Source organism: Natrix helvetica (genome assembly GCF_964273705.1).
Source record: "Natrix helvetica genome assembly, chromosome: 6".
NCBI lineage: Eukaryota > Metazoa > Chordata > Lepidosauria > Squamata > Natricidae > Natrix > Natrix helvetica.
The window spans coordinates 22,393,365-22,416,114 of NC_138553.1; the positions used below are offsets into that span (position 1 = coordinate 22,393,365).

The following is a 22,750-nucleotide window of genomic DNA, read 5'->3' on the forward strand; positions in this document are numbered from 1 at the left end:
GAGTATAAACATGGACATGAACACAGGAAATGGGTATGAATAAGTGGGGACAGTAGGACAGGGATGGTAGGCACGCTGGTGCGCTTATGCACCCCCCCTTTACGGACCTCTTAGGAATGGAGTGAGGTCCACAGTAGACAGTTTAAGGTTAAAGTTATGGAGGTTTGAGGATGTAACAACAGAGTCAGGTAGAGCATTCCAGGCATTGACCACTCTGTTGCTGAAGTCATATTTTCTACAATCGAGTTTGGAGCAGTTTACCTTGAGTTTGTATCCATTGTTTGCCTGTGTATTATTGCGGTTGAAGTAGTCATTGACAGGTAGGACGTTGTAGCAGACAATTTTGTTTACTATGCTTAGGCCAGGCCTTAGTTGGAGTAGTTCTAGGTTGTCGAAGCCCAAAATTTCAAGCCTGGTGGCATAAGGTATTCTATTGTGAGTCGAGGAGTGGAGTTCTCTTCTCGTGAAATATCTTTGGACTCTGGAAATTATCCCTAAAAATGGTATTGTAGCTTATCTGAGGCCTACTTGGGTGGATAGGACCATCCTCACAATCACATGCACTGACTTTATCATAAATGATTTACATATATTAGAAAAGCTGAAGCATTAGTCAACTCATGTACATTTGTAATTAAGCTTAAGTACTTTTTTCAACTCAGCCTTTCTAGGAAAGAATACTATTTGACTGTATTTTTTTAAACCATTTTTTTTCTATTTAAGCACATTGCACAATACCCTTTTTCTTTGGAGAGGGGCAGTATTCTTTCCAATTCACATCCTCTTTCATTTCATGACTTCTCCAGTCACCCTTTCCTCACATCTTCTATTAGCATAACTCCACAGAGCTCTGTGGCAGTCTGCAATGAATGTTGCTTTGTTCTTTTTCTGCTTGTCTGATTTCTATTATTATGTTGGGAAACATTTCTTCATACTGGACTTGCCACCCAATTGTAAATCTTAATATGACAACAGTAAGATAGTATTTAATGCCTACGTTGCAGAGGTGGGTTCCTACCAGTTCGGCTGAGTAGGTAGTAACTCGGCCTGCCACGCCCCAAAACCGGTTCCATTGGTGGTGGTGCCATCTTGATTTTAGGTTCTGCGCATGTGCAGAACAATCTTCATTGCAAAAAAAAATATTTTTTTCCTTTTCTAACATTGTGCGCATGTGCAGACCATTTTAGATGCAAATGTGCACGGGCATGGAGGGGCTGTTTGGTGTGCGCGTGAGCAAAGCAACCGAGCGTGTGCGGCAGGGGTGGGTTCCTGCCAGTTCTAACCTCTTCTATAGAAGAGGTTCCACAAATCTACAGTGCCATTTAGAACTGGTTCCAGCTTCCTCCCCCTGCCCGTCTGCACATCATCAAGATGAAGAGCGAGAGGAAGAATTCTGGAAGTTGAAGTCCACAAGTCTTAAAGCTGTCAAGTTTGAACACCCCTGGGTTTTTTTTCTAAAGGGTTAGGGGTGCAAGGGTCTTGTAACTTGACAGCTTTAAGACTTGCGTGCTTCAAATGCCAGTGTTTCTGAGTCAACATTTTGGTTGCTAAGCAAGAGCGTTGTTAAGTGAGTTTCACCACATTTTACATGTTGGCCATGCCCACACAGTCACATGGCTGGCAAGCCACTCCTACCTGGTCACATGGCCAGCAAGCCACTCCCACAAGCAGGCCACACCCTACAGAAGCGGTTCTAAAAATTTTTGAAACCCACCACTGGACTGTGCGGGCAAAACTTTTTGCGTGCCAAACCGGCAGTAATGCCGGTAGCAACCCACCCCCTGCTGTGTTGCAATAATATTAATTGATTATGATTAATTGATTATGTACCACTGGTGTTAGTTCTTAGCAATATTGCTGGAGGAAAACAGTCCTCTCCAAATGACAGAGACAAGTCTGTTACCTTCAAAGAGACATTTCATGTAGATGTAGATCTTAATGACCAAAGAGGCAGATAATATGAAAAGGGATCTTATAAGGGCTTTGATCTGGCTGACAATCAGCAATCCTAATAAAGGCTCATGGTATTATACAGAACAGAACATAGAAATAAATTTCAATTTTGTCTTCAGGCTTGTTATAATTTTTAAATAGGGACTTATGCAGAACATGAATGAAAATGTGGACAGGGAAAGAGAAACAGAGACATTAATTGTTTTCAATTTTTATACGTATCTGTATAAAAGAAGTTACTTTTTTCAAGAATAATATTGCACTACATCTGAGTTGAGCGTCCATAGGCTATAGTTGCCTTTACTGTAACAGACTACTAGGGTCATTTCTCCGAAAAATGTTATGATGGTTTAAATGAATATCATATTCCCTTGCATGGCAAAAGTAAAATTGAATTGGCAGTGTCCCCGTCTGTGTGTGTGTGTGTGTGTGTGTGTGTGTGTGTGTAGGGGTGAGCTTCAAAAATTTCAGCAACAGGTTCTTCTGCCCGGTTGCTAGGTGGGCGTGGTCAGGGTGGGTGTGGCCAAGTCGGCCTCCTTCACCATGATGTGTATGTGTGTGTTCTTTTGCCTTCCCCAGGCTTTGGAGGCTTTCCTCGAGCCTCTGGGAGGCTGAAAAGTGCCTCTCCCGGGCTCCCGAGGCCCTCTGGCCTTCCGGAACTTCTGGGAGGCCCATTTTTCCTCTTCTGCAAACGTCCACACAGGCCCTGTACTTGCCTAACACCCACAAAGGGCCACCTGGAGACTCCTGGGAGGGGAGGGGTGAGGCAAGGTGGATAGGACCAGCCAGGGGTGATATTAATGTTAACTACGTGTTCTCCCAAACCCGAGCGAACCCGTAGCAGCCCACCCGTGTGTGTGTGTGTGTTTGTGTATGTTCAAACATTTCAGTTTCCTTTTACTTCCATCCGATGGTTTTACAGAGATTTTCAGCCCAAATCTGATAGCCTGAATATTTATGACTTCTCTACCTAACCCAGAGAATTTAAAGATTGGTGTCTGAATTATATTATATAAGAGGTAGGTTAAAAACCAAGCTTTAAAGATCACCTACATTAAACTCACAACACTGGTGCGTGTGAAGAAATGATTTAAAAACACATCGCAATTGTTAATATAATGAAATGGTTAGAAGTGATATAAAGTATGGTTGAAGATATCAAAGAATTTGAAGTTAAACTGCTAATATGTATGTAATAATGATATCTTGATATATATATAATATAAGAGAGAGATGTAAGACTCTGGGGAGGTACCAGCTTCCGTATGATGATAGCTGTCAAAAATTTACTCCACATTTATGTACCCTTTCCCCCAAAATATTTGAAAAAAACAATAAAACATTTTTATTAAAAAAAAAGTGTGTGGGGGGGGTGGGGTGGGGGGGTGTTTGCATGTGTTGTGTAAACATACACACATAGATATATTTGCATTATATCTAGATATATACTTGCCTTTGCCAATCCACACATGCAACTTCTACATAGAGTGGTATTTCTTATTAAAAAGAAATATACAGATATATCCCTTCACTTACAACAGCGACCGTTCAAAGTTATAGCAGCCCTGAAAAAATGACTTATGACTGTTTTTCACACATATGACCCTTGCAGCATCCCCAAGATCACATGATCAAAATTCAGATGTTTGGCTATTGATTAATATTTATTATGTCCCACAGTCATGTGATCACCTTTTGCAACCAAAGTCAACAGAGAAGCGAGATTCTGTGGCAAGAAAGAATGGGGCAAAACTTACTTAACAACTGTCTCACTTAGCAACAGAAATTTTGTAGTGATAAGATAAGGGCTACCTTTACATTAAGAAAAAGAGCTTTTTGCACTTCTGAAATGATACAGGTTGGTGGCTCAGTTCATACATAATGTTAAGCTGTAATGTTTGGTTCTGACTTACAACTTATACAAACAAATGTTATTATGGTCCATGACCACAATACAATACAATAGCAGAGTTGGAAGGGACCTTGGAGGTCTTCTAGTCCAACCCCCTGCCTAGGCAGGAAACCCTATACCGTTTCAGACAAATGGCTATCCAACATCTTCTTAAAGACTTTCAGTGTTGGGGCATTCACAACTTCTGCAGGCAAGCTGTTCCACTGATTAATTGTTCTAATTGTCAGGAAATTTCTCCTCAGTTCTAAGTTGCTTCTCTCCTTGATTAGTTTCCACCCATTGCTTCTTGTTCTACCCTCAGGTGCCTTGGAAAATAGTTTGACTCCCTCTTCTTTGTGGCAACCCCTGAGATATTGGAACACTGCTATCATGTCTCCCCTAGTCCTTCTTTCTATTAAAGTAGACATACTCAGTTCCTGCAACCGTTCTTTATGTTTTAGTCTCCAGTCCCCTAATCATCTTTGTTGCTCTTTTCTGCACTCTTTCTAGAATCTCCACATCATTTCTACATCGTGGCGACCAAAACTGAATGCAGTATTCCAAGTGTGGCCTTATCAAGGCATTATAAAGTTGTATTAACATTTCACGTGATCTTGATTCTGTCCCTCTATTTATGCAGCCTAGAACTGTGTTGGCTTTTTTGGCAGCTGCTGCACACTGCTGGCTCATATTTAAATGGTTGTCCACTAGGACTCCAAGATCCCTTTCACAGTTATTACTGTTGACCTATACTGTACCTGTGCATTTTGTTTTTGTTGCCTAAATGTAGAACCTTACTCTTTTCACGTTTGAATTTCATTTTATTAGATAGTGCCCAAATTCAAGTTTGTCAAGATCCTTCTGTATCTTTAGCCTATCTTCTGGAGTGTTGGCTATTCCTGCCAGCTTGGTGTCATCTGCAAATTTGATGAGTTCCCCATTTATTCCCTCATCCAAATCATTGATGAAGATGTTGAAGAGTACTGGACCCAAAACAGAGCCTTGGGGCACTCCACTGCATACCTTCCTCCATGTAGATGCAGTTCCATTGTGGACTACACGTTGAGTGTGGTTGGTCAGCCAGTTATGAATCCATCTGGTGGTGATGCTGTCCAACCCACATTCTTCTACTTTATCTAGTATTAGGTTATGGTCTACCTTATCAAATGCCTTACTGAAGTCCAAGTAAACTATATCGACGGCATTCCTCTGGTCCAGTAATTTTGTCACTTTGTCAAAGAATGCAATAAGATTAGTCTGGCATGATCTGTTTTTGACAAACCCATGTTGGCTTTTGGCTATTACTTTGCTTCTCGGTGTTCGCTAATTTGTTGCTTGATTATCTTTTCCATAATCTTTCCTGATATTGAGGTCAGGCTGATAGGTCTGTAGTTTCCTGGATCTGTTTTTTTCCCTTTTTTGAAGATGGGAACCACATCTGCTCTTTTCCAGTCCTCTGGTAGTTCCCCGGTGCTCCAGGATCTCTGAAAGATATAGTTCAGTGGTTCTGAGATCTCATCTGCCAGTTCCTTCAGAACCCTGGGGTGTAATCCATCTGGTCCTGGTGATTTGAACTCGTCTAGGGTAGACAGGTGCTCACTTACCATTTTCTTCCCTATTTCAATTTGTGTTCCTAATCTGATTTTTGTGGTGCTGTTTTTGATAGGTTGGACTGTTTTATCCCTTTGTGTAAAGACAGATGCAAAACATGAGTTAAATAGTTCTGCTTTCTCTCTGTCGCTTGTCACCTTCTTGCCACTTTCTCCCAGCAACATGTGAACCTATTCACCTTGGTTTATAAACCAGGCTTTACGTACAAACCAGGTTATTATATACCACAAAACAAATTAGAGTGAAAATAAATTATCATTAAACATTGTGTATAAACCAAGATATTCCTAAAATGTGGATTTTTCTGTTATCCAAGCATGGAAGAAATGTACGGGAACCACACAGTTTGCAGAACTACAAAATTATTTAGGGGAACCTTCCAAACTGCTGATGGGGCATACTTTGTAGGATGGAATGCTTCTTACTAATAACAACGTTTGCTGATTTAATCCCCAACCACAAGTAAGTCTTCAAGGCAGACATCCTGCATAGAAGAATTCCCCTTAGTTACTACATATCTGATGCTCATATTTTTGTGCCTGGTGCAAAAAACAAAAAAAGGCCTTAGTTGAAGTAAGTTTATGTCACATTTTGATTAGAACTCAATTTAATTAATGACATTTTCTGTATTTTTGGACTGAACATGTCTTCTATTTCTTATTATAGAGCTTACTCTTTATTGAATTTTGCATCAGTTCTGACCAATATGTTTTCAGTATTATGGTCCTCAAAATAGCGGCATGAAATTTCAGGAGATATGATTACTTTGATGGTCCAACCAGCAGGTGTAAAGTAGTGTTTGTTTCACTAGGTGTTCTTCAAATCATTTTACACAGCTACATTTTTAAGGATAAAGGCTCATTTCCATATAACAATCTTTCCATTTGCCATAGATGCATATAGAACCTATCTGAGATTAATCAGCATCCTAAAAGTAAAAAAAATGAAGTTGAAGAATATGTAAATCTGTTACTGCAAAAAGTAGTTGTCAACATCACCAGATAAGTGTAAACTTTATCAACACTGGTATTCTACATCATTTGCGAACCATCATGAGTTATGTTGATTCTACCCTAAACATCTATTTTTGAAGGCCAAGGACATTACCTTCATATATCTTTATTTCTATCTCTATCTATCTCTATCTCTATCTCTATTATCTATATCTCTATCTCTATTATCTATATCTCTATAAATATAGGTAAGGTAAAAGTTCCCCTTGCACATCTGTGCTAGTCGTTTCCAACTCTAGGGGGCGGTGATCATCTCAATTTCAAAGCTGAAGAGCCAGCGCTGTCCTAAGACGTCTCCATGGTCATGTGGCCAGGATGACTAAACGCCGAAGGCGCACAGAATGCTATTACCTTCCCACCAAAGGCGGTTCCTATTTTTCTACTTGCATTTTTACATGCTTTCGAACTGTTAGGTTGACAGAAACTGGGACAAATAATGGGAGTTCACTCCATTATGTGGTGCTAGGGATTCGAACCACTGAACTGCCAACCTTCTGATCGACAAGCTTAGTGTCTTAGCCACTGAGCCACCGCATCCCTTATGTATATGTATATGTATATGTATATGTATATGTATATGTATACATACATGCACACACACACCTACCTTTCCATCAGATAAATGCACAAGCTATATGGATAGAAAAATGTTACTCATGGAAGGGCGTTAATAATATAATTTATTTTCCTTTTGTATAATACGAAGATGTGGGAACCTTCATTGCTCAGAAAGGGGGATAATGAATATTGGATCACCCTTTTGGTACTCTCCTCTTGGTCAATTGGAGAGGAAGAGGCATTGTACAACTTTTGGGTCTTAGAGGTCTGCAGAAATTAAGGAAGTTGTAGGTCAATTGTTTATGTGGAAGCTAAGGATAAAAACACTGGTGCCTTGAAAGCATTTATGTTCAGGCTTCAAAGATCAGAGCCTGATTCAATAGATTTTTTAAGCACTATCCTTTTTTTTAATAATGATTAAAAACAACTCTGCTACAGCTGATAGCAGGTTGTAAAAAAATAACAAAACAAAACAAAAAAACCCCTCCCTTTATGTTTTATTTAATTTGTCTATTAAATGTATATGCTGCCGAGCTCCCTGATAGGGTAACTCTCTTATAGTAATTTCTTTCCAGACTGATTCAGTCCTCTGAAATGAATCAGTTCATTTCCCCCTTTCCTCTTCCTTTTTCCAGAAAAAAATAAAATTTAATTCTATGGATGGGAGAAACTAAAGCATTTCCTTTATTGGAATGAATGGACATCAGGATGCTTCCCATTGGCTTGACCTTGGCTATTTTCCTACAACTGCCCTCTGTTGTAGAGTCACTCCATCATCATTAACAAGCATTGACAAGTCAGTTGTAATTACTGTTCTAATGTCTCCATATTGTTAGGTGATATCTCCAGTCAAGAGTAGCAAAATGGACCATACCTAAAGCAGAATTTCCCAAGTTTTAATCAAGCAATGAGAATAACTATCAGTTTAATTTCTTCAGAAACCCATCCATGGAATTTGAGCATCATGCTTCATATCAAAATACAAACCTTGGTGCTTCCCAATTGTTTAGGATTTCAATTTGCATTAGCCCAGCACTCTGGCAAGGAGTTCTGGGAGCTGTAATCCAAACTCTGAAAGGGCTCCTGATACTTGGTTTGACATTATATATGAACTCAGTTAATAGATTCTTAGCCACAATTTAGCACAGTCTTAAGGGAAATGTAATTCAGTCTATATTTCATATCTCTTGTCTGATTAAATCTAAGCCCTTGTTTTTCCTTAAAGTTTTACATTATGGCAGGAAAGCTGACTTAGTTGATCAGGAATCTGGTAGCATCTTCTCTAACTAACGAATTGTATTAAAAAGCATAAGTGTTTGTAAGCTGAAGCTCACTTCATCAGATGCATCAATATATCTAGATCAGGGGTGTCAAACTCGCGGTGTCACATTGACATCATGTGATATGTCGCGACTTTTCCCCTTTCGCTAAACCAGGGGTGGGTGTGACCAGTGCGTGATGCATCTGGCCCACGGGCCATGAGTTTGACACCCCTGATCTAGACTGATGTAGGATTCAAACTGGGGGAAGGTAGTGGGGAGAGGGAAGAAGAGATATTTTAGTTACGTAGATGCACTTATGTATATGTAAAACAGATTACAATTAGTTTATAAATTAACAACTGTAATGTATTAAAACTTAGTATGTTTGTTGAGTCTTTTTGAGATTTCCTGAAACCTTTCAATGTACTGACTTTAGCAGTTTCTCACTCAATGTTATTGTTAAAAATGGAGTGGGCTTTGGAGTTTTACATAGTTTAAAACAGTTATTTCCATTTGTTTTCAACAAAAGTGTCCATTTTACCCAGATGGTTACCCTCTCTGTAACATTAAGGAACTTCCTTTTTTCTCACTGCTTTTGTCTATGTAAAGGCCCTCTTTAGACGACTAAGACTGTAACATACCACATCTTTTATTTGCAAAGAAATCCCCAAACGGAATACTTCCCTAAAACTGACTACTTAATATAGCCCCTCTACTGATTGATTCTGTGGCTCTTAGCAATTCCTGTTCCATTAAAGCAGGTATTTCTTAATGAACTGCTTTAAAAAATATCCACTCTTTTAGCTTCAGACGTATTTTGGGTCTCTTCTAGAAGTCTCCAGGTGAGTGTGTGGAAAGAGATTGACAGGTATGTAGAAGACTGATTCCAGGTTAAAGGAAAAATATATGTTAGTGGGTATAATCAAAGGCTGTAATAACACTGATTGATTGGGACTGGACCATCGCAGATGTCTCCTATTAGTCTGAGACCAACTCTGTCATCTCAACCAGTATGGGCAAAATGACAATTGGTTAGCCTTATTCTACCTATTCTTTTAATGATGGGATTCATTGAAAAGGGTAGTTAATTCCAAATGCATGGCATTTCTTGGGATAATAATGGCACAGGTATTAACTGTGGCTCATTACAAATAGCAATGTGCGGCTGTCCCAATGTAAAGGGACAGGAAGACGTTGTATGTCAATGCCAGTAGTTACACAAACTCTAACAATTGCCTCAATATACCAGAAGCTGAAGCTAGAGCTGATTTTCCAGATGTTCATCTGCCAACTTGTCTCCTGTAACCTGAACAGCTAATGGTTTAGCAGCTCCAAATAAAAATTAACACAAGGCTCTTGCTTGTGGTAACAAAGCATCAACAGCTGATATCTTGAAGTTCAGTTTGATATAAGCAGAGAGAACTAGTTGTGTCCTAGAGGAATAATATGAATGCAACTTATTTGGTGGAGCTTGTTTTAGAGGCAATTGTCTGAACAGTGCTGCATTTAATATTCTTTTATTTTATTTAGAGGAAAATCTAGAGAGCTTGACTCACAAGGCTCTGGTAGCAAACATCAGTTTAGCTTTATGAATTATGGTCACAACTTAATGGAACACTAAAGGCATGAAGGTTTAGGGCTCTTCGTTCTTCAAAAATGATTCGAAAGGACTACTTTGGACTTCATATGAACATGGCACCCTTCTGCTTTTCATCAATGCTGCCTCTTGTTTATTAGACTTCTGTGCAAGCTTGAAAACATGATGCTGCTGTTTTATATTGACAGCCTTTTAAAACAATGATCTCTTTTTAATGCAACTCTTAAAGCATTTTACTTCAGTTTTGGAAAGAAATTAATGATTTAATGAGTAACAAAGTAGAGGGCAACTTCACCGAAAATGACTTCCAAGTCATTTTTGAAATGTGTACCATCTTACTAATTCTGTCTCAGGGGTGTTAGATGTGTGTTTGTGAGGCGGGTGTAAAAATGTCAAGATGGCAATTGTAACCACAATCTTGACCTTTTAAAAAACCATCTTCCCGCTCTGGACAGATGGCTGTACAAGAACACCATGCTCTTCCTTCTGAGGCTGAATTACAGCTGCTTTTCAAAACTTTAATATTGGCAAAGGTTTTTGGAGCAGCTCAAAATCCCACAAGGAGTTCACTGCATATTTATCCCAACTGCAGCCATGAAATCAAAATGCATTTATAATATCATATTTCATTATTACATTCCTTTCACTCCTAAATTTAAGTAGATTACTCCATAGTCTACAGGATTCCAGATAAGGTTCTGTATATGCTCTTTTTATTTTTTAACTTTTCTTTTGCCTTTGTAAGTATTGGTTGAAAACTTAAAGAGTTTTTCAAACTTGTTTCAAAGGACAGACACCAAATACAGAAAGCATGTGTGTCTATCCAAATATGGATGCTATGGCACTGCATCAATTGAAAAGTTGGTGAGGAAAAAATAACACAATGTTCAAACGATGCCGTGTTTTTAAAATCTTTATGTTTAACTCTGTAGTGCAAATATTTTCTTTTTATTTCAAATATAGAGTTTAAAGAATTCTGGTGTATGTATATCTATAGAGACAAATGGTTACATACCATAAGAATTAAGAATGTAACAAAATAAATAAGTAATTACCGTAACAGGCTAATAATTTGCTAATATTAATCCTTTCTGATTCTTGGGTCTTCACTCTATTTTGACTAATTTGAACTACCAGCTTCTTAATAGTTTATAGGCTTTGGGAAATACACTGATGCATAAATTCACAGCCTGAATTTTTAATAAGTGCCCCTAATGTTAGGAGTTCAGTCTAAGTTCACAATGTATCTTTTCTTGTAAAGACATCTGGGCAAATGAAGCACTACTTTCATAAATTATGCTGTTTGATCTCTCACACAGGCTTGAAGATTTGATTTGGGATTTTAAAATGGTAAGTACAAACTCTTAATGTCTTGTTTGTGGACAATTACCCATTTGTATCTAAGAATCATTTATAAAGGAACAGATGTTAGAACTAGAAAAACTCATGTTTAGATCTACCCTCACCCATGGAATCTCAATGGGTGATCTGGATCAGTAATTTACTATTTCCCAGCCCGAAAATGTTTGTTAGTATCAGAAAACAGGAGAGAATACCACACTTGTCATCTCAAGGTCCAAAGAAAAAAGTGGAATATTAATCCAACAGTAACTAATAAATATATAATGTCTGCCTAACTGGCATACATACCAAGTTGATTTTAAAACTGGACTAACACTAGATAGGCAAATATATACACATACATATACATATACATATACATATACATATACATATACATATACATATACATATACATATACAGCCTCTGGAAACAAATACTGTGGGGGTAAGACATCCCTAACACGCCTGGGGGGTATTTTGATAAGATATAGCCTGTTGTGCCTTACAATGATTTTTACTGTACTGCCATAAAATGGCTTCTATTGTGCAGCACAGTGGAGTCGCCATGGTAATGGCTTCACAATACTCCACAAGGGGGCTCCCTCTGGTAAGGAGGAAAATCTAACATTGGAAATTACCTTTGGTTCGGACATTTTCCCCCTATAAATAAATACCCAGGCAACGCCAGATTATCAGCTAGTTAGTTATAAAATGAATAAAGAATAAGAAGGACAGATTGTAATGATAAAAGATGTCCTGTAGTTAAATAGCTAATTAAATATATGGTACATTTCAGTTTTCCAAACATTACTCTTTCTCATTTTTGGTAGCCAATGTACTTGAAGTCCAACCTGGGGCTTAATGCATTTTCACTAGTGGGAGCACACCAGTGGTGGGTTCCTACCGGTTCGGACTGGTTCAGCCAACTGGTAGTGGTTTGGCGGCTTGGGTTGCTGGAACCAGTAGTTGACGTGACCCAGGCCTGCCACACCCCTGACCTGGTTCCCTGGCTGGCACCATTGGTGCCGCCATCTTGTTCTGGTATGTGCAGAACAATTTTAATTGCATTGTGCATGTGCATGTATGCGCAAAGCGTGCACACGAGTGAACCAGCAGTAGTGCCTGCCAGAACTCACCCTGGAACACACACCTTGTGTCTTTATGAGCTATGCAAAAGTAATGCAAAACAGAACAGGACAAATTTATTTATTTATTTATTTATTTGATTTGATTTCTAGACTGCCCCCTCTCCCCGAAGGGACTCGGGGCGGTGTACAGGTACCAAATTAAAAAACCTTACAAATCACCACAGTCAGCTCCCTGCTGCCAATTCATTGTGGCTAGCTTCTTACGGTCAACTCAATTCACTGCTGAAAAGCGTGTCGCAGGCCAATTCAACAATTTCATTTCATTATTTAAAATAATTTTTAAAATATTTTAATTGTTGTCATTCTCATTTCATTTTGAACCTCCTTTTGCACCCTTAATGATTCCTTAATGAATAATTCCTTAATGATTCCTTTTCACTTTTTTTTTTTTGGTTATTATGCAACTTTTATCCCACGGCAAGTTACCTGTGGCAAGTTGTCCCATGGCAAGTAGATTTCCAGGGAAATCTATGTCAGAGAAATCAGGGCCAGTGTTAATGAGCTTGGCAGCCATATATTTCTGTTAGCAGTTCCCTGGACATAAATGAGAATGAGCTCTGAATGTCCACTGGTTATGCACCAAGAAATAGTTTCAAAAGGACATTCATTCACAGTCTGCAAAAACAAAAGCTCCTTTTAACACACTCAGCTAATGGGTAGATAGCGAATACCTGTATTAACCTTCTTAGCATTTCGGCAGAAAATAGGATTGGACAGTGATGGTGAACCTTTTTGGCACCAAGTGCCCAAACCAGAATACGTGCTGGAAACTCAAAGACCAGCGCTCTGGCTGGCGACGGAGTGCGTGACACCTCTGGCATGCATGCTATAGGTTCGCCATCACGGGGATTGGAGAATGATGGTTCCCAAAAGGTTAGTTATGTCGGTCTAGTAGTCACATGGTTCAATTTTTTTTCAGCCAGACTATTTGGGATTGCAACTCCCAGAATTCCTTTACTCACCCACCAAGAGGGCATCCAAACTAACTGAACCAACATTGCTAATTTAGACTGTATGGTGTACATTACACCTTACGCTTTTGATTGGATCTTGACTCAGGGAAGAGCAGGGGGGGACTAAATCTTCCCTTTATGAAGGCTCAGATACCCAAGTCTGTGTTCCGATATCCCATTTAATTATCCTGGCACTTGCTTGATTTCCACCGCCCAGAGGCATACCAAAGCCAACCAATCTTTATGGTTGCAGAGTTTTACAGGCCAAGACTTATTTGGACCAGCTCTTGAAGATGCCTTGGAAGTGTTACAGCAACATTCGGACAGCACCAATAATTATATGCCAGGTAAAAACACAACAACAAGGTCAATTCACTGTTTCATTACAATTAGTTTCTACGTTTCTGAATGAATGTGTATGGATATTCATAGAGGTTTGCACAAATATACCTTAGTTTTAAAAAAATCTAATACATTCAACATAAAAATACTTGATAAATTACATTAGGGGCAAAACAGGAAGTATAGAGAGAGCTATTATGCAGTGAATCCTTTTTTAAAAAATCAATTTGTTGTCTTTTTATTGTGCCATTCCTCCACGATTGTCAGCCTAATGCTTTATCCATTGCATAATGCAAATCTCCATTTACAGCAAACTGCCCTAATCAGCTATGGATTATATATATATATAAAGATCAGGCATACACTTCAGCCTTGAAATATAAAAATATCCTTGTGATAGGCAGACGATCTCCAGAGTGGTATGAACATTTGCTAGAGCTGAATGTTTGCCCTTGCGTTGTCCTCTACTTAAACATGTGGGACATTTACTCTATACATCAAGTATCCCACTGCAGGAGATTCAAAGGGCTACTATAGGAGAAGAGCAGGCAGACCCTGGGGGCAGAGATAACTCAGCCTAGAATTGTTACATGTCCACCAATGCTCCAAGTTCAGCCCCACTTTAACTCTGTTAACCCCTATCTAGCATCAATTTAGGGCTGACTGTTCGTTGATCAGATACTTGTGTATAGGCTCGAGCAATACATCTTCTGAATTGGAACATGCATGTGATTCTGATTCCTCATGCTACAGAAAGGCAAAAATGCTTCTCTGTTATGGCCCATTCACAGTAGAACGGTTTACCCGCAGCGATCAGGCTCAATCTGATCGTGTTAACCTCTCACAAGCAGGTTGAAACAAACTTCTGATTACAGTGAAATGGGTGCTTTATTGGAAGACCTAGCCAGGATTCTGGACAGGGTCTATCTATGTCAGGGGTGTCAAATACAAGGCCCGTGGGTGGAATCCGGTCTGCAGGGTGATTAGATCTGGTCTGTGGGGCTGCCTTGGAAACAGTGAAGGAGTGGCCCACAGTGCCTCCGCCAGCAAAAATGGAGCTCGAAAGGGCCTCCTTCCCGAGCTCCGTTTTTGCTGGCAGAGGGTTTTAGGAGGCCGTTGCAGGCAAAAACAGAGTTTGGGAGCCCGTTTTCACTGGCAGAGTGCTCAGACCACCACAGGCACCCATGACACGAGTGACGTCGAGCTGGCCATGCCCCCTGACCCCTCCAAGGTCAAACACAACCCTGATGCAGCCCTCAATGAAATTGAGTTTGATATCCCTGATCTATGTGGTCACTCAGAGACAGTCAGTCGGTCAATCATTAGTAATAGACTTGTAAACTACCCAATGTCACATGATTCTGATAGCTTAAACATCTAATAAACAAACAAATAGACTCAAGGGACATAGCCCTATGTGAATGGGGCTGGACTCCATTGCTTGGGGTCAGGAGTGTTAAGGGGTATAAGAAGTGAATTAGGCTTCAGTTTCTATAAAGTGCCATCTTGCCCCATAACTCCCCCCCCCCAGGTTCCCCAAATATATCAAAAAGTCCATTTTTTAAAAACCTCAACCAAAGGTGGGGGGGCTCAGAATTGCAGAAAAATGCTTGAAGAGCTCACTTTTTCCAATCATGCCCACATGAGTATATAACCATGGTGAAAAACAGAATGGAGTAATTGCATAACAGCCTACCCAAATGCCCTAATCTGCCCCGCGTCTGTGCAAATTAGACAATAACCTATATCTGGATCCTGCCTTGCTGTTAATCATGATGTATTGGGCAAGGAACATCTGTCTATCCTCAGATTTGAATTTTCTTTAAGTTAATCCTACATTGTCCACATAGGTAAAATAAAATGCTTCTCACAAATGTGTTTTACTCATGTGATTGAGAAAAAAATGGTAACTGGGCTTAAAACAGGATTCCAGTCTTTGGTTGATTATTCTGATTTCCTTTCCTTCTCACATATTCTGGTCCATTTTTTCCCCTTAGGAGATTATAAAAACTATCTGACTTGCCATCACAATCTTTTCCAAACAAATATGAATAACTTGCCTGAGTCTTTCATTGGAGAAACAACGTATAACTGGAATAATACAACAGTAAGTGAAACATTAACATGTATAAGGGATTAATAATTTGATTTAATAATTTAATTTATTTTTTAAAGATTTGTATTGCTTTGACATGTTTTTTTTTAAAGTACAGCTTAAGTTTGAAGAATATTGCCACTCTGTTTGGTATTTAGAAATTTATGGGAGACTTTAATCATTAGTGATGACAAGAGGAGAATTACCAAGAATGTAACCTTATGAAACCTATTTTGATAATAAATCTTATTGCACTCTGTAGAAGCTACTTCTCTGTTAATATTCCTAAAAGTTCAGTATGGTTCTAATTAAGGAACTATAAAAGTCTCTTATCATAAGAAGTCATGTTGATTTATCGTGTAAATGCGGGCTCAAATTTATCCTTGAACAGCCTGAAGATAAATTTCATCTAGATATCCATAAAAGCGTTGCTTATAAGCATCATATTGTGCTATAAGATTGCTCATAAAATCTGACTATTATTTGTATATATTTTATTTATTAGTTTATGTACAATAATAATAATAATAATAATAATAATAATAATAATAATAATAATAATAATAATAATAATAATTTTATTTGATTAGCCGCAACCCTCTCCCGAAGGACTCGGGGCGGCGTACAATCAAAACGGATAAAAATACACATAAGACAAACATATATACAAAAAGAACAGAGACATATACATATGTGCATGGAGGAGAGTTGACTTATAAGTGAAAGACAATTAAAAACACAATTTAAAATCCCCTTAAATAAAATTACTAAATTAAAAAACCCATCAGGAGCGATACGAAGTTATGGTTGAGCCAGGCCAGCTATTTGGAAAAGGTGGGTCTTGAGCTTGACACGGAAGGAGCGGAGGTCAGTAGTGGTCCTAATATCCGGGGGGAGGTCATTCCACAGGGCTGGGCCCGCCACAGAGAAGGCTCTGCTCCTAGGCGCCGCCCCAAGGCACTGTCTGGTGGACGGCACCTGGAGAAGTCCCTCTCTGTGCGAGCGGATGGGTCGCAGGGATGTATGGGGCAGAATACGATCCCGCAGGTAACTAGGTCCTGAGCCATGGAGCGCTTTAAAGATCGTAATCAAGACCTTGAAACGCACTCGATAGACCACAGGAAGCCAGTGCAGCTCGCGCAGGAGAGGTGTCACATGGGAGTACTTAGTACTCCCCATAATCACCCGCGCGGCCGCATTCTGGACCAACTGCAGTCTCCGAGTGCATACAAGATAGCAGGTATAAGTATAACCATGGACCTGAACAAAGGAAATGTATACAAATAAATGGGGACAGTAGGATCAGGACCAGATGTGGGTTGCTGCCGGTTCGGCATGGTTCGGCGGAACCAGTAGTGGAATTCAGGCTTGGGTCACGGAACCGGCAGCGACTCAGCCACGCCCTTGAAAGAGTTCCCTTGCTGCTGCTTGGCCACCGCCATTTTGGATTTTAGTGACTGTGTGTGCGCAGAGCGTACAGTAATGCCGGCAGCAACCCACCCCTGACGGGGATGGTAGGCATGCTGGTGTGCTTATGCACGCCCCCTTTATGGACCTCTTAGGAATGTGGTGAGATCCACGGGAAGACAGTTTAAGGTTGAAGCTGTGAGGGATTGAGGATGCCAGCCATAGAACCATGAAGGGAACAGAAACAACTTTTAATCCTTACTTTCAACCAACATGTACCTTGCAAACAGTGAAATCCTATGAATTATGACTAAAAAAGTACATTTTGGGAAGATTTGAAAAAAGTAAGAGAGAAACCACAACCCCCCAAGCATTCTATCCATATACAATGATGATATTATCCATTCAGTCATACCCATCTCTTGGAGGTCTGCTTGGGGGATTCTGGTTCCTATACATTATTTTTTTGTTAGTAGTTTCTTCTCTTTGCTTCCTCAACCTTTCTGTTTTTGTTCTTGTTTCTATGCATGACATAGAATGTTCTACCCAAACTCGACTCTCTTACCTTTCTCCCAAATGACAAGAAATAGGTCATTATTAGCCAGGGGCATTCACAGGGTAGAACAGGTGATGTCACTTTGTTTGATGATGTCAAGATGCATTGGGTATTCATTGTGGCTTCTACTGGTTGCCTGTGTTCACCATATTTCTTACCTGTTGGTTAATTGCTGAAATGTTATGTTTCTTCCCATTGTGATTGCCCGCTTTTGCAAGAATGACACTGACTTGTATTCTGGAGCTAGCTATTGTACCCTGCAGACTGTTGCAGAAAATGAAAAGATGTATACCACAGCTCTCCAGCAAAAAAGCAACAGAGGTTTGTAAAAATCTTGATTTCCACATGTGCATAGTTCTGATTCTGAGTTATTCTTATTACAATTTTGGTGTACGCGCTTTTCTGTTTTGTACTGAATTCAGTGGCACCAAGAACATATATTAATGTTTTCGGACCTGTAATTCATACTACTGCATGTCTGCATGACATATCTGACAATTAAGAAGTGTCAGAAATATTAAGAAGTGTCAGAAATATAGTAATTATGTAGAATTTTGATTGTTTAGAAGATCAATACAGTTTTTCCTATTCATGTATACAGTATAGACATTCACATATCACTCTAAATCATGACTAGTTGTTAGTAAGCCACCCAGAGCCATGTAGCATCCATAGTTGTCTGGCAATGAGATGGGTGGCAAACAAATTTAATAAATAAAATTAAAAAATAAACCACCAGAGGCTGGATTGGGACATTATAGTCATAAAGTCACATACCATGGCTTATTAATTGCAATGGTACGTTCACCCAACCACCCTACACCAAAACCCAAGAAACATTATAACCCATTGGGAGAGAAGCAGAGATAAAGAGCTCCATTGCAATGCTCCAACTTCCATCCTTTTGTACTGTAATTGAGGGAACCTGATCAATTCTACCCTGCCCTCCCCCTTCCACTCATTTTATGTTCCTTAGCACAGAAAGGATCAGAACTCAGGACTTGGCAACTTTAAGTCAACCATTCAATTACAAGTGGTTCAGGGGTGGGTTCTGGTCGGCTTTACTGCCAGTTCGCTCGTGCGCATGCTTTTCTCGTGCACATTCTGAACGCATGCTGTGTGCACATGCACAGTTCAATTAAAATTGTTCTGCGCATGCCCAGAACTCAAAACCAAGATGGCAGCAGCAACAGCGGCAACCAGGGAACTGGTTTGGGGGCGTGGCAGGCCTAGGTAGCTACCGGTCCCAACAACCCAGACCGCCATCCCACTACCAGTTCGGCCTAACCGGGCCGAACTGGTAGGAACCCACCTCTGAAGTGGCTGCAGAATCAAAGTTCCAGATCACAGTGAGAAGAAAAATGAGATTTAGTCTCAGGTGGGAAGAGGGAAGGAAACACCTCACAACAGATCTAAAGGACCAACTGAGGCATCTGCCTGTCCCACCAGATCCAACAGAATGACTTAGAAGAGCATTTGGCAGGCTCTAACCAGCAGGCCTTTTCTGTTGTGGTACTTGCATTGTGGAAACTTCACCCTCCTCCCAGAGATGAGGTTGGCCTCATCACTCCTGAATTTCAGATCAGTCTTTCCCAACCCACTTTCCCAAAAACTTTGGATTTGCTGCTTCTAGAATATCCAACAATGGGAACTCTAGCACATCTGTATTGACATATTTAGAGATTTCCAATTTACATCAGTGGACAATTGGGCCAGATTAACAATTATTTTGTCATCCAGGGAGTTTTGGGAACTTTGGAACCGAGAAGGAAAGTTGACATTCCTAACAGTACAAAGTGCTTCTAACTAGTTTAAAACAAGAGTGTATCTCGAATAAAGCACATGTTTGAGAACCCTTTTTTTAAAACTTTTAATCATATACTGCTATAATAGCCTTGCTGGATGAATTTATGACTTGCATTAAACTGTCAATTGTTTAATTTATTGTTTATTGAGCAAGCTATAATGGTCTTAGGTGTATACAATTCAAAGTCATGGTTTATTAGTGATTAAATTTACATGTCATATTAGAAATAAATAAAGCACATTAGGGCTTAGCATCATATATCAGCTCTGGTACAGTGATGCATATAATTTACAGTAACTTCAGCCAATTGCTCAATCTCAATTTTCATATTGAATTGTGCTAAGGTTTCATTTAGTTCATTTTTAAATTCCAAAATAAATTGCATCATACATCCATTCCATTTATAGTCTTGTCGTTTTGCTTCTGGGCAGGTCGGAAAAGACTACGACTGTTTGAATATATTCTTGAGTCTCTTCATAATCCAGAGATGGCAAACTGTATCCAGTGGATCGATAAAGCCAATGGTGTCTTCCAGTTTATTTCCAAAAACAAGGAGAAATTGGCAGAACAGTGGGGGGAACGCAAAGGAAATCGGAAAGTCATGACCTACCAGAAAATGGCAAGAGCCCTGCGGAATTATGGGAGAACAGGAGAAATAACTAAAATCCGAAGGAAGCTGACCTATCAGTTTGGTGCTATGGTTTTGCGAAGGTTCTCTCTAGCCTGTTTTTCAGGAAAAGATGGAAATATTGATGATCAATTTGTTAAAGCTGAACAGGAATGTCTATATGCAGCTGACTGGCTTACTTATCAAAACTGCATAAACCAAAAAGGCTGTGACTTGCAACAGGACAGCGGCCTTACAAATTCATTCTACTGTGAAGCTTACTAGATGAAACTTTTTCCTCATGATGTCTCCCCCCACAAACTTATGTGGCATGATTAACTCACCAGAAAACGCATGCCAGCTACCAGATTCAAGCCCCCCCTCCTTTTGGACTAATTGGTGTAGTTTCAAATAGATTTTGCCAGGAGTAAGCTCTGTTTAACTTCAGAGTAGCACTTAAGAGAACTGAAGTACCTAGCTGGCACCTCGTGCTTAATTGCATCAAGTCTTATTGAATATGAGGGTTTGCTTCGAAGTAGTCATGCATGAGTGGGACTTCATCCTCCCTCTTGGTTTGTAAGGAAATCTCTTTTATTTAGGTGACTTTTCTCTATCTTACAATTTTTTTAAACTTAGTCCTGCCTGATTACTTTTAGCATTGCAGTCTTGGCAATAAAAGTTAGAGGTATAATATAAATTCATTGAATAAATATAAATGTGTAACAAAACACTTGCACATGTTGACTTTCTGAATTTTGTTATACTTAAAATATATTAAGAGTGACCAGCTTCTGTCGCCTTTACAACTTCATTTAAATCTTAAATTCTCTACTACATTTAAGTGCCGTTTTGTTTATGCTCGTTCCTGTGCTGGCTGCAAATGTAAACTGAAATCTGTTGCATTTCAGTTATTTCCTAAAAGATGAATGTAGGAGTACAGGAGATCAAGCAGAAGGGGAGGATGACTGAAAAAGGGAGGAGAATTATTGCTATGGCAGTGAGTAAAAAGCAATTGCATGATGCTCCCTTTCTTCTACCAGACTGTAGTTGCCATTCCTGGGGGTGTAGAAGAGTCGAGGTCTGATTTTTTTCAGCACTAGAGGCCCCATCTTAAAATTTCGGCCTTGAGATCCAAAGAACTATATTGCCATTCCTGCATTTATATCAGAAATTTGAGGTTCAGAAAAGGAAAGAAATAAGAGGAAAGGGAATGTACAAGTTAAGGAAGAATGTAGTATACATGGATTATAATATGTTAAAGTTGGATGACTTTCACAGTTGAAAAGAAAGAAGATTTTTAGTATGTACCATTGTCTGTCCTATGGCTTAGGGTTTTAAAAAGTTCTGCAATTAAATGATTAAACCAGAGTATGATAATTAAAGAAGCAGCTGAGCTCATTATTTAGCTTCACTCATTTTTCTTCATCACTCATTCTTCTCATTTAATACTGAATACAAATGGCAAGATGAAATGAATTTTCCATATCAGCATTTACCAACTTTGATGGAATTTAAATATATATTAAAAAGGAGCTGGCATCTTTTTAGCTGCAGGTTTTAAGATCTACAGCTGAAGTCCAAAATTCAACTTTAGCCTGGCACTTTTATAAAGTATAAATCATACAAGAGCATAATTTTAGGATATAGTTTTCACTAATAATCGATGGATCAAATTAGTCACTATCAATTGATTTCCTGTAAATATGGTTATGGTAGTTATTCAGTTAACACTTTGTAGTTATTTACAGCAATCTTTTAAGGAAGATTATTGTGTCTATTATGTGTGATTATTTTTAAAACTTTGTAACATTCAGAAATAAATTATGTATTCTGTATCTGGAGGATTTGAACATTTATTTTTATGCAAAATAACATGAATGACTGAAGTTTGTCACGTCTATGGAGATTCTCAGTCATCCAGGTCATGGTTATCCCAAAGGTGCATTTTCAAAAGGCAACTGGACTTTTCTCAGTCATCCTGGACATTTGTCATACATTCTGAGTGAAGATTCAATTTTGAGATGCAGAAACACCAAAAGGGGGCCCTTCCACCCATTTTTGCATCTGTCTCCTATAATAAAAACATGTTAATTAGAATTCACATTTATTCTATTTTCATTTTCTCTGCACTGTTAAGCATTCTGCTGACTAAAGTTAATGAGCCTCAATTTGGGGGGAAATCATTTCTCTTTCTCTCTCTCTCTCTCCCCCCTATCCCCCTCTCCTTCTTCCTCTCCCTTTCTGTGTATTTTCTCTTCTCCAATACTTTGAAGCTATATTCTACTAGCCCCATTGCTAATCAACCAACAGCTGTCTGTGTCTGAATGAAATTATGTTACTGTAAGAGTCTCTAAAAGTTCAGCTGGTATCATTATGTATTATCTCAAAGAATCCTAAAAATGATAGGATGATATCAGTCTTAGTTATTCTCTTTTATTTAGTCCATGGTTAATTTAATCATTGGTTACTCAATTTTCTGGGTTTGCATGACACTCTGAACCATGGAATAAACCAAGCTGGGTATATACATGTACATACATGTACAATTTGCACATGAGCTGTACTATCTAAAGTATAGTAGTCTATTAAGTTAGAAGTAAATCATT

The 22,750-nt window shown here is 39.1% G+C and overlaps 1 protein-coding gene across 1 annotated transcript; it reads left to right on the forward strand.

The window, feature by feature from the left end:
* Nucleotides 1-11,197: 11,197 nt before the first annotated feature.
* On the forward strand, nt 11,198-21,980 carry SPIC (Spi-C transcription factor). The gene is made up of 5 exons (XM_081958442.1): nt 11,198-11,235; nt 13,584-13,677; nt 15,670-15,779; nt 17,949-18,051; nt 19,969-21,980. The coding sequence occupies exons 1-5, from the start codon at nt 11,233-11,235 to the stop codon at nt 20,427-20,429; spliced, it is 771 nt and encodes a 256-aa protein (XP_081814568.1). The 5' UTR covers nt 11,198-11,232; the 3' UTR covers nt 20,430-21,980.
* The last annotated feature ends 770 nt before the right edge of the window (nt 21,981-22,750 follow it).

Bases quoted from the DNA above. Each gene is read 5' to 3' on its own strand.
- SPIC (XM_081958442.1), top strand. The intron at 15,780-17,948 runs GTAAGTGAAACA...CGCTTTTGCAAG, and splicing joins ATAACTGGAATAATACAACA to AATGACACTGACTTGTATTC. The intron at 18,052-19,968 runs GTTTGTAAAAAT...GCTTCTGGGCAG, and splicing joins CCAGCAAAAAAGCAACAGAG to GTCGGAAAAGACTACGACTG.